Here is a 13,118-nt window from a genome sequence, read left to right on the forward strand (position 1 = left end):
AACCACAGACCCATTAGTTTAACTTCAATTATAGTTGCTAGAAGGGATTGTTAGATATGCAGTGTACAATAACCTTAAAAGAGAAGATGCTATTAGGAAATCGCACCATGGCTTTTGGAAGAAATCCTAGTTCACCAATTTGTTTGAATATTTGGAGAAGCATGCAAAGTCAGTGGATGATAGAAAAACAGTATGTGTATCGAGATTTTCAAAAATCACAAAAGACTGCTTAGTAAGGTTGCGTCTTGGTGGGTAGATCTTGGGCTTTATATATAATTAGGTGCATTTGCAGACAGAGGGTAATTATTAAAAGTAGTAGCTTTGTGTGGGGGCCGGTCACTCAGCGAGTCCTACATGTATCAGTGATGGAACATGTGCTCTTCATCTTCTTTATTAATGATTGGATGAAGTCACTGGGAAAATAATATGCACGTTTGTGGGTGACATGAAGATATTTAGAGAACTTAAGAGTTTAGACAATAAGTTTGCAAATGGATCTAAATGCTATAAGGAATGGACCCATATCTGGCAGATATCTTTCAATATAGACGTGCACAGCGTGATGCGTGTGGACAGGTATACACCATACAGGGTTCCTGACTCAGGGCTGCTGAAAGGGAGAAGGACCTGTGGGTTGTAGTTCATGAATCATAGGTCATTGAGCAGTGTCATGAGGCTGTTGCAAAACAGAAGAGCGTATAGCTAGGCCAATTAAATATACAACTAGAACAATCTTTTCTTAGGCCCAGGCGTTGGTCTGGTTGTTTATAAAATACTGTGTCCAGCTTTGGTATTCTCACATGTTAGGGGATATCAAGGCCCTGGAAAAGATGCGGAGGAAGGAATTTGATTGATAGCTTGTTTAAAGGGCCCTGAGCTATCACAACAGGTTTAGAGAACTGGGTTTAGGGTTAACTTTGGAAAAGTGTAGATGTTGAGAAATATAATTGAAGTCTTCAAAATAATGAAGGCATTAGATTCTGTCCACATAGTTATTTGAGTTAGATAGACATGGGAGAACTAGGGGGCATCAGTATAAGGTATAGAAACATAGAAAATAGGTGCAGGAGTAGGCCATTCGGCCCTTCTAGCCTGCACCACCATTCAATGAGTTCATGGCTGAACATGCAACTTCAGTACCCCATTCCTGCTTTCTCGCCATACCCCTTGATCCCCTTAATAGTAAGGACTTCCTTTTTGAATATATGAAAGACTTGAGTTAGTCTCGATGCTAGGAAGTACTACTTTGCGCAGAAAATCACCGATCTCTGAAATAGGTTGAGTGTAGATTCACTGCAACTGTTTAAAACAGCACTGGATGAGTTCATGTGTGAAAGACATCTCACATTATAGAAGTTAAGGGCTTAGCAGAGTCTAGTGCTTTCAATCACCATAGTTTCCTGGAGTTTTCTTGATTGTTTCTGGCTGGAGAGGAATTTTCCATATTTCTTTTGCTATTCCCAGGCGACTACGTGACAGGGGGAGTGGGAGGAAAGATGGCATGGGCTTGATGGTGTGCGTAAACTGTAGTATCAGGATGAGAAAGGCTTGCTCGATCAGCTGGCCTTTTTCTGTCCTTTAATCATATACTCATAATTGCCCTGCATATTATGCTACGTTTAGCAACAAATCTTTCACTATCACTGCTTCACCTCCAAATGCTCCTGCTCCTCTCCTTACCTTCTTTGCACCACCATTTCTTTGTTTATGCTGAATAGCGGACAAAATCAAGGACACTGATTTATGCTGACTCTATACATCAAATGCCATTTAAAAAATATATAAATTTACTAGAGATTTTTTTTACTGGATCTTTGAGGATTGAATTTCTCAACTCTCTGCAAAACTATCAGTAAGTGGCATATATAATATATATTCCTTAAATTCCATGCCATTTTAAAGCTCAGAATATAACAGCAAGATTGCATGCCAAATGCACTAATTAAAGTACTGGGGGTGGGGGGGGAATTACTTTAGATATACAACACAATCAGGCCTTTTGGCCCAACCAGTCTTTCCTCATCTAAATCCATCAGCATAACCCTCTGTTCCCTTTTCCCTCATATGCTTTTCTAGCCTCCCCTTAAATGCATCTATACTATTCACTTCAATCACTCCACAGACTCACCACTCTTTGGGTAAAGAAGTTTCTTCTGAATTCCCTATTGGATTTCTTAGTGATTATCTTATATTGATGGCCTCTAGTTATGCTCTTCCCCACAAGTGGAAACATTCTCTCTGTATTCACTCTTTATCAAAACTTAAATTTAAAAAAAAGACCTCCATTATGTCACCCTCAGCCTTCTTTTTTCCAAGAGAAAAGAGCCTATTCATCCTTTCCTGATATGTATACCTTTGCATTTCTGATATCATCCTTGTAAATCTTCTCTGCACCCTCTCCAGTACCTCTATATCCTTTTTATAATATGACAACCAGAACTGTATGGAGTACTCCAATGTGATCTAACTAAAGTTTGATATGGGTTTAGCATAACTTCCCTACTTTTCAATTCTATACCTCTAGAAATAAACGTTAGTGCTTGGTTTACTTATTTTACGGCCTTGTTAACCTGTGTCACGACTTTTAGTGATTTGTGTATTTGTACTTCGAGATTCCTTTGTTCCTCTACCCCATCTGTACTCGCACCCATGTAATAAGTGACCTCCCATTCTTCCTACCAAAATGTAAGACCTCACATATCTGCGCTTAACTTCATTTGCCAATTATATGCCCATTTTGCAAGTTTATTAATGCCCTCCTGTAATTTATTGCAATCCTTCTCAGTATTGACTATCTACCCCCTGCCCCCCCAATTTGGTGTCATCCGCAAATTTAGAAAATATGTTTTTGATTCCGAAGTCTAAATCATTAATATAAATTGTGAACAACATTGGTCCCAAAACTGATCCGTGTGGAACACCACTACCCACCTTCTGCCACTATGAATAGCTACCCTTTATCCCTACTCTCTGCTTTCTGTTTTGAAGCCAGCTAACGATCCATTCCGCTACTTATCCCCTGACTCTGCATTTTCTGACCTTGGATGCACTTCAGCATAATACTGTCTATTGGTAGATTGGGGGATGATCCTGGGCATTGGTAGCACTAGGGAATGGTCCTGAGATTTGGTACAACTGCTGTTGGGGTCCTGGAGTTTGACAGTACTGCAGTGGCACTTCTCGGTGACGTTTGATTTGACATCACTATGGAGGGTGAATGTGGGATTTGGGAGAACTGGGAGTTCAATGTAAGGGCTTCGTGTATGTTAGCAATAAGGGGGACAAGCATGGCATGGTCCGAACAGCACTGATCCCATGTATGGGAGAGCTGATTTGAGACCAAGAGATCTTTGTAAATATTGGGCCAGATTTTCGGCTTTCGGGGTTTTTCGGTGAAACGGTAGCATTACGTGAAACTTACCGTTTTTAGGCTGAACTTTCGGCCTTTACGTCTGGGTAAAAGGGGCGTTGCACAAGCATTCGCGATGCAAAACGCAAGTTTCGGCAACTTTAGTCCGGGGCCAGGAGCACTGTGAGAGAGGCCTTGGGAGGGGAAAAAAAAAATTCCCAAAAACATTTACAAGACCCTCAACTATCGAATCGCCACAAATTAATAAAAATTTTAACTTACCTGTTTTGCAGGTTTTTGTACATTCCGCTGCTGGCAGGGCTGCACTGACGGGTTTGACCTGCCACTATTCTGGGCGTGGCGTACGGTTCGGGAGAGCCGAAACTCAGACACAAATGCAATCCGAGTCGTTGCATGTCGGTGCACCTCTCCCCTGCCCGGATCCCGCCCGGGCTTTGCGACCGGGTTTTCGCCACAGAGGGTCAAATCGCGGCGAAAACCCGGTCACAAATCCGGCCCAATGAATTTACTGGTTTGTGATTGGTTCCTGGACATGTATCTATGTCTGTCCTTCCTGCTTGTTCTCGCACAGCTATAGACAATGCAAAGATTCTATTTAGTAACTATTAACAACACACTAGCAGTAACTAGAGCTTTCAAATTCAATTGGAGAAAAAAAAACTGAGACGAGGAAAGACACCACTCTGTCTGACAGCTGTTAGCAATTAGAAAGTTGATATTCTCTAGCTGTCAATACAACAAAGGTGAGATAATTAGAGGCCGTTTGATTCAAAATTCAACTAATTTAAAATGAATTGAATTACATACATACAATGTACAGCACAGAGGTAAGTTTTCTCTAAGCTTAATGAGCTTTCTGAAGTTTACAGAACACAAAACAAAATCTACAACAGTGGCGTAATCAGAAATCATAATTGTCCTCTTGCCTTCTTACCTGAAGAAATATTTTGAAATTTGTCCTCCAATTATTCTCAAATTGGAAAACCTTTGAACGGAAACTGCTCGAAGCTTAAGAAAAAACATTGCACCAATACAGGAGACTGAACAGTATTGATGTATCCTGGGAAATTAGGAATGTGTAAAATCCTCAGACTTGCAATTCAAATTCAGATCACATCGCAGTCCTGCACAAAAATATCAAATACAAGCCCAAACTTTTGAGACATGAAGTATTTAAATAAAGACTTTAATGAAGATATTAAAAGATACAAAAGGCAATTAAATGGACAAATTTAATCATGTTGCCTGGACTGGAGAATTTTGGTTATGAGGAAAGATTGGAGATGCTGGGTCTGTTTTCTTTGGAACAGAGGAGACCGAGGGGAATAAAATTATGAGGGGCCTGGATAGAGTGGATAGGAAGGAGCTGTTTCCCTTGGCAGAGGGGTCCAACAACCTGAGGCCATGTATTTAAAGTAATTGGGGGGAGATATGAGGAGAAATGTCTTCACTCAGAGGGTGGTGGGAGTCTGGAACTCACTGCCTGAAAGGGTGGTAGAGGCACAAACCCTCACCACATTAAAAAAAATATTTGGATGTGCACTTAACGTGCCGTAACCTACTGGGCTACGGATCAAGAGCTGGAATGTGGGATTAGATTGGATAGCTCTTGGTCGGCTGGCACGGACACGATGGGCCGAAATGGCCACCTTCCGTGCTGTAAATTTCTATGATTTCTATGTTATTGTAAAATTTATTGGACATTTCAAATTTCAGTTACTGAGAAAAAATAATAGATGTAAAATATTTGTAGAAAGCATTTGAGCAACTTGTGGGAATCCAATTACTATATTGTGCAACCACAACACCAAACCATTATAGATATGGATGCAAGAATTTATAATGGTAAAACAATTAACACAAAAGTGTGACAATAGGAAGGTAGATTTTGCAGACAGAAAGTGCACGCAGATGAAACACTTTTAGTAACGTGTATAGGTAGATATAAATCCCACTTGACTCATTATTTAAGTAGAATACACATCAGAAACTGGTCATTTATACAGGTTACATCAATTGTATTACATCAGTCATAGCTTACAGATGATTTAATATGAACCACGAAAACCTAACATGTACTCACCCTGTATTAGGCAAATATATAAACAGTGTGCAGCTGTCCCTGAGGATTGCATTGAATACACAAAGGGGCCAAAATTGTCCCTTTGCGCAGGGCCGGTTAGCGCCTGCGGCCGGCAATAAGGGTGCGCTAAAGGGTTTTCGCCCAGAGCTCCACTGGCGAACGTGGGTTTGTGCTGTGCCACAGCAACGGCTTCATCACTGTGCGTGCCAAACCCTTATCGCCCCGCACCGACTCCTTTGCGCCCCGCGGGAGCGAAGTCTGTGTGGGGCGATGCCACTGACAGCTTCTCAGTGTGAGAAGCTGCGGTGGATGTGGCGACCTGGCCGCTCTTATAGGTGAGGGGCCGCCGTGGCGGCCACCATCTTTTTTGTGACAGCCGAGTTTTCAGTCGACTCAACAATGGCGGCCGCTGGTTCGGCTGGGCCGCCAACAGGCAGGCCAGCACCCGCTCGTGCTAGCCCAGCCGACATCCTCCCTGGTGGCCCAGTGGGTGGCACCGAAGGTCCTGGTCAGATCGCAGTGGCCCTCCGCTTTAAGAGGTGAAGAACGTTGCAACGCCGACAGAAGGCACGGAGCAGGAACACACCATTTTTTCCGGCAAAAGAGGGCAAATCCATGCCAGCTCGTGTTCCCAGCACCGACGCAACTCGACCCACTAATTCGAATTTGTTGTGTATCTGTAAAGCATGCACTCCCATGTTCCACCATCAGGGAGCTCATCCCCTGAAGTCCCAAGGGATCCCAGCATCCCTTGGGAGCACTGTATATAAGCCGGCCCCTAAGACCTGTTCCTCACTCTGGAGTGTCTTATTAAAGACTGAGATCACTGTTACTTTAACCTCCCTGTGTGCAGCCTCATCTGTGTTAGGAACACAATAGAATTATGCGCTGCAAATCCAGCGTGAGGCAATTTCGGCCGCAAAGATTTTAAATTTATTTTACACTTTAGCTCATATTAAAAAAAACACAATGCTGTAATACACTTCTACTCACCAAGATATAGTCAGAAGGTTGAGGGTTCAAGTCCCACGCCAGAGACTTGAACACAAAGAAAAAATCTAGGCTGACACTCCAAGGCAGCACAGTTGCACTGCCAGAGGTGCCGTCTTTTGGATGTTAAACCGAGACCCCGTCTGCTCTCTCAAGTGGGCGTAAAGGATCCTATGGCACTATTTCGAAGAGGAGCAGGGGTGTTATCCCCGATGTCCTGGCCAATATTTATCCCTCAATCAACATCACTAAAAAAACACATTATCTGGTCATTATTACATTGCTGTTTGTGGGGGCTTGCCATGCGCAAATTGGCTGCTGTGTTTCCTACGTTACAACAGTGACTACACTTCAAAAAAGTACTTCATTGGCTGTAAAGCGCTTTGCGATGTCCGGTGGTTGTGAAAGGCACTATATAAATGCAAGCCTTTATTTTTTATTGGTCCTGTGATTCAAATATGAAAAGCAAAATTGTCTCAGCATAATTCCTGAGCTGAAGCAAAAGTACTTAAAGGAGCACACTTTTACATGGAAGGAGGGGAAAAGTCTGAAAAATCTAATTGCAGATGCCTGTGAAATACAAATATACCTGTATATTTTAATTCCAACTGGAACCGTTCTAAACAATTAAATCACGTCTGATGGAAATGACAAATTTTAGCTGCTAAATTCCTCAAAATCAAAATGTTATTAGTATAGATAAAATTTGAATACATATGGGTCAATTTTGGAGTGAAATAAAACTATTTATTGCATTATAAGAAATACTGCTTCTATAGAGTGCACTATATAAAAGTACAAAAGGTATACAGATCACGACTGAAAATTTCAGTGCAGCTGTCGTCAGGCAACATATTAACTCAAGGAGGATTAACTATTTTACAAAGCTTTGATCAGTGATCTGTGGATTAATACACATTACGCATGTCTGCCAGTTAAGGTGCTTAATCTTTCAATTCCAGTGGTGTTTCTTTCACTACTGTTTTCAATCAGTCGACCTCATGTTAATCATGACTTCTGTTGATTGTCAAGACATTCACGGAGCTTGTCTTCTGTCAGTGTAAGTCGCTGTTCAAGGATCGTCACAGTCTGAAGAGTAAAATTAAAAGAAAAAGCGCTGTCGATCAGAGATGAAGCACAAATAGCCTCTTCATATTATAGCCGCTAAGGCCTTGTGATACTACTTCCTGTCAGGCAGCGCATTTCAGATCATAACTCACCGCGTAAAAAAAAAATCTCCATATCTTTCCCCTGGTTCTTTTGCCAATGATCTTAAATCTGTGTCCTCTGGTTATCGACCCTCCTGTCAGTAGAAAGTTTTTCATCTGCACCCTCTTAGGCATCCTTCCGAAAGGATGGTGCCCAGAATTGGACAGAGTACTCCACTCTTAGGCCTAACCAGTAATTTACAAAGGTTTAGCATAACTTCCTTGCTTATGTACTCTATGCTACTACTTATAAAGCCAAGGATCCCATATGCTTTTTTTAAACAGTCTTCTCAACTTTTCCTTCAAAGATTTGTTATGTGAATCGCTGGTCTCTGTTCCTACACCCCCTTTATAATTATACCATTTAGTTTACATTGCCTCTCCTTGTTTTTCCAAAATGAATCATTTCACATTTCTCTGCATTAAATTTTAACTGCCACGTGTCTGTCTATTTCACCAGTCTGTCCATGCCCTCTGTGTTGGCTGTCATTTATGAACCCATGTATTTTCTAAGTGATAATTAATTTTTCCGTGCAGCAGAGCTGGTCTCCAGTCATCTTGGTTAATCCTTGCCACTGGAACAAGACCTAGCTCTGTCCAGCCGTGTGGTGGCTGGTGTGCAACACATTAAAAAAATCCACCCATTAAAAAAATCCACGCACAGGCATCTTCCACCCTTCAATATGTTGTTCAGGACCCGGAATGTCAAGTCCTTCATTGAAACACCTGTGAACTCATGTCATCCTCGATACGAGGGACCACCCAAGAAGAAGATACATAAACACTTCACAGATGAAAGGATCAGACATGCATAAAACAGCAATGAATTTACAGCACAGGAGCAATCACAATTAAAATTATACATTCTGTTATTGAGAGGCCCAAGACCAGCACATCATCTTTCTTGTTACAATTCCTTTGATTTTATATCAGTTACACAATAAAAAGGTTTAAATGCATACTATCAATACTATCGGCTGCCTAATTTTTTTTTAATTGCCTCCTTCAATATAGCCAAAGGCTGGGAAGACAATAGTATTGCTGCTCTCTTTCTGCCTGAAAGTCAGATACCATAACTCTAAACTTTCTTTAATTTATGAGCAACATCTGGTATAGTGAGATACTACTAAATGGATCACAGTAAAGCAGTTTCCTTGATAGTCCCTTGAGGTTGGGGCCCATATAGGACAAAAACATTCATATTACATTATACAAGAGGCTTCTATTTCCTAAAAACAATGTGTGTAACCTTTATTCCATACCATTCTAACTACAATAATATCCCAATAATTAACCACTTTGTAAGAAAATGAAATCTTAGGAATGTTGATAATACAAAAGTCACATTAAATAATTGCTTCCACTAGTTTAATTGAGTCAATTTTATTGATATGTAACTAATCTGAATGAGTAATTGCAGGAAAGTATAAAGCTGAGCTATTAATATGTAAATTAAAATACATGGTTGCTTACAAGACATGCATATCAGATAGTTTAAATTCTTCACTTGAAGAAAGTGCCAACATAGACGAAGTGTCCAAAAGTCTTTTGAAGAATACTTTATGCAATTTCCAGCCAAGTGCCCAAGCAATTAAAATGAATAGGATAAAGTGCATCTAAATTCACTTAAACATTTTAACTACCCCAATTTCTTCTATGGAGTATTTAATTTTTATTCCTTACTTTTTTTTTTAAGCAGAGGATACACAGCACGATGGTATGCAATAGTTAGCTGGTATTTAGCAGCACTGGTTCAGGGGGAGGTGAGGATTCATTTGACCTGAAGTTGCTGCAACAAGTTTGGCGGCAAACAATGTTAATTGGACTTTTATGCTCACCACTGACATCACACAATATTTGCGCTGCAAAATTGCTGGAACGTCGATCAGTAACGGCGCTGCAATGCCAATGTCGCGCGTCTGGGTCATCACGAATGTCGTGCCTAATGGCTTATATGCTTGACCAATGAAAGAAAAGGATAGAGACAGAAACAGAGCAAAAGGTGGAAAAGGAAGTGCGGTGAATTAGAGTCAAATGAAATATAGACAGGAGGAGGAATAAAGAAAGGGAAAGAAAATGAGTAGATTAATATAGAGGATTCACCTAGTATGGTCATTTTACATAAACATATCTGAATAGCACTCCAACTCAGAAAATACTTCTACATGAGTGAGATGAAAAAAATAAATTCCAACCCAAATAAAATGAGCACATATTACTTTAAGACACACCCCAAAAATATGCTATGCATTGATGTGAAAATAAAATTTCACATTCAGACCGACAAGATGATGTTGAATCAGTGAATGAAAAACATCGACAATGCCTCTTAAAATAAGCAAATCAGAATTAAAAAACTTTTAAAATGGCAGTAGCTCAGATGGTTAAAGCCGAGCCCTAGAGACCAGGAGGGTCCCTGGTTTGAGGCACAATCAGTTCTGAGTTACCTAACCATCTAGGCCAGCAGTAAGGCCACAACTTGCCTCAGTATCTCTGGTGCTATGGAGGGGGAAAAAAGGCAGGGATTGCAGCATTTGAATGCTGGATGCGGACAGAATAGTGCCAAGCTGTGATGTTGTTCCTCTCGGAAGTCAAATGCCCGACTGAATGTCACTGGCTCGGCTCATACGTAGAATGATCACTTTGGCGAGGTATTGTATCCTAGCTTAAGGCTCAATATCTTCAGGACAGGGGCTGGGTGACAAAGTGGCAGAAAAAAGGGGTGGGGGGGTGAAAGTAACATTTTCTGCAAGAGAACCAATTACATTTCCTATAGTGTCTTCCTTCAGTAATCTAAGTAGTAGATCACAGATGAATTAATTTCCCAAATTTACTTAAGCTAAATAAATATATAGAATGCAGAAGAAATACACACACCAATAAAAGATTGATTAGATACCTTCCTGCATAATGCTAAGAAAATATTACTAATGGAATTTGAATGAGAAAGCTGAACTGGAAGTGAATGGCAGCAGCAAACAACACATGCACATGCTCTGTTAACAAAAGAACAAGCCTGAATAAGAGCACAGCAGTATGCAAAGTCAGAACTGTTGTGCCAGTCTCAACTCGGCCAGTAAGGAAAATGATAGTCCAAAGATCATGTGTAGAACAGAGTGCAATAGAGATGGTGCCCACGATTTCCCCTACTTGGGCAGGGTGAAGGCGGGAGATAGCGGTGGTGGGTGATGAACCTGCTCCTGTGGCGATCCCGGCCAAAAATAATATCCTACCATAATGGGCCTTGTTAGGCTCGTCCTATGCGATTCTTGTTCCAATTAATGGGAGCGGGTCTGGTGACATCACCGGTTGACACGCTTCTTACCGGTATATTTAAAGGCACCAAGGCGCAGTTTGCTGACAGTTGGATTTTCTTTTGTGAAGCTTATGTTAGTCAGTGGAGGTCTGTACCATGACGTCTGAAAGGCAGAGATCTGCATTATGAGTCCCTCCAGCATCTTGTTGAGGGAGTGAGGGCACATAGGGAGGTTCTCTTCTTTGCAGATGGCAGGAAGAGGCCTCTCCAACAGACTATATCAGCGTGGCTTCATATAGATTATGGCGAATTCAGTAATGCCTCGCACCTGGGTACAGGGCAGGAAAAGGTTTAATGATCTTCTAAGTATAAACCTGTCATCACATCCCCCACCACTGTACATTGGCAACCATACTCCTGCACAACGTTACTCAGCCCAAGATCCCTTACACCTTCATCCATTTGTCTGTCTCTATTTACATTATAAGGTCCCCATCTTAGTTTGCACCCCGTACACTTAGCATCATCATTATGCAATGAAAGCAAGTAACAGCACAAAAGGAGGCAACTTGGTATCGCCAAGCCACTCCATCCAAGTCTCCCTGTGAAACTGTATACCATTCCATTAATGATGCTCATTCCATCAACCTTCGCTTCTTTGCCCCTTGCAGGAAAAGATTGGCCACAATAAGAGGGAGAGGGAGAGAACGGGAAGAGGCCCTCAGTCGATCTTTCATTTGTCAAGCGCAAAAGAGGCAGCATTCGATATTACTGGTGTGGTGGAGGTTCCGGAGATGGGGGACGGAGAGAGGGGCTAAATAGAAGAAGCTGGTGACAGAATTATTATCCATACAGTTGCATGCCTATCATCAATCACTCATATGGGGTGTTATGTGATCAGAAAAATAATGGTAATGATGTGTATAATGATATGTGTCTGCACTTGAGAGGTCATATTTAAATCATATCTTTACTCTCCAACAGGTCCATCAGGAGCTCCCCGCCCCTGTCCAAGAGCAAGAGGAACAAGACTCCTCAGAGGAGCCTTCTGCCTCTGAGGGCGCAGCATCCCTTCACAGAATGGAAACTAGCACCAGCCACACCTCAGTGGGGCCGTCGCGGGATAAGAGTAGTGTTGTCACCTGGTGTCTCACATAACACAAGTGAGCAAGAATAGATGGTGGAGACAGGGTCAGCAGTGGAAACTCCTCGTCGGAGGGTGCAGCAGTCTCCTAGCTCAGCCTCTGGGGCCATCCTGGAGCTGCAGGAACAAGTGCAGGAGGCTCTGACTGGTTTTGCGATTGCGTTGACTCTGATTGTGCAGAGAAGGGAGGAATTCATCTCCAACATAAGCAGCACGGTGGCAGTCACTGGCATCTATAGCTTCCTCGATGGATAGGATGGCCATCTGCAAGGAGTACTCACAGCACCAGTGTAATGACAACATGGGTTCTCTTCTAAATAGATGGTCATCTATGGAGGAGAGAATCTAGAGGCTCATAGACATCCTTTCCAGAAGGGATGTCAGTACAGACGTGAGCTCTAACGTTTCGCACTGAAGTGCAGCAAACTGCTCTCCAGCCCCTTGAGAGGGATGATGATGGGAGGGGACATGTAAGTGGTGTCTCCGCTCCAAGCGCTCCAACTTTCACCCCCTTCCCAGCCCCTCGGTTAGAGCCCCAGATGCCTCCCCGGAGAGTGATGGCCGAGTCTGTCTCTGCAGTCACAGGAAGAGCAGACTTTGGTGGGGACCTCACAGGATCATAGGATGATCGCCAAAGGTGTCTAAGCAGTTGCAGCAGGAAGGTGAGGAGGCTACCTCTACCTCTGCTTAAGCAACAGGGGTAGCACCATGTAGAAGCACCCCGAAAAGAAAGATCCCACACAAATAGTCACAAAGGTCACCACTTAGGTGTGTTTATCAGTATCATTATGATGGTTATAAAACATGGAGCTATGTAATTAAATAATTTCTTTGGCACACTTTGCAGTCGCAGCCAGATGTGTGGGATAGAATGAAGATGGCAGAGTGTATGGTCAGGGTTGATTTGACATGCAGCAATGGTGCTGAGGGATGATGAAACGAAGGAAGTAGTCACTGATTGAATGATTAATGTTGCTGGTGTGGGATGATGTCAACACGTGGACGCCTGTGCCAGGCAAATGTGTGACATCCACAAAGTTACTGGAACTTGCCATTTATACCTGCGG

General features: G+C 42.2%; 1 protein-coding gene across 3 annotated transcripts in view; it reads right to left on the reverse strand.

Annotated features, from left to right (window-relative positions):
- Positions 1–7,168: 7,168 nt before the first annotated feature.
- The window catches only part of LOC139277225 (POC1 centriolar protein homolog A-like), a 238,359-nt gene continuing 232,409 nt past the window's right edge, over positions 7,169–13,118 (reverse strand). For all 3 annotated transcript variants that reach the window (XM_070895387.1, XM_070895386.1, XM_070895385.1), the window contains one exon: positions 7,169–7,532. In XM_070895387.1, the coding sequence (XP_070751488.1) occupies positions 7,452–7,532 (81 nt within the window). In that variant the 3' untranslated portion in view covers positions 7,169–7,451. The remainder of the gene's footprint in view (positions 7,533–13,118) is intronic.

The sequence above is a fragment of the Pristiophorus japonicus genome, chromosome 12 (assembly GCF_044704955.1).
Source record: "Pristiophorus japonicus isolate sPriJap1 chromosome 12, sPriJap1.hap1, whole genome shotgun sequence".
NCBI lineage: Eukaryota > Metazoa > Chordata > Chondrichthyes > Pristiophoridae > Pristiophorus > Pristiophorus japonicus.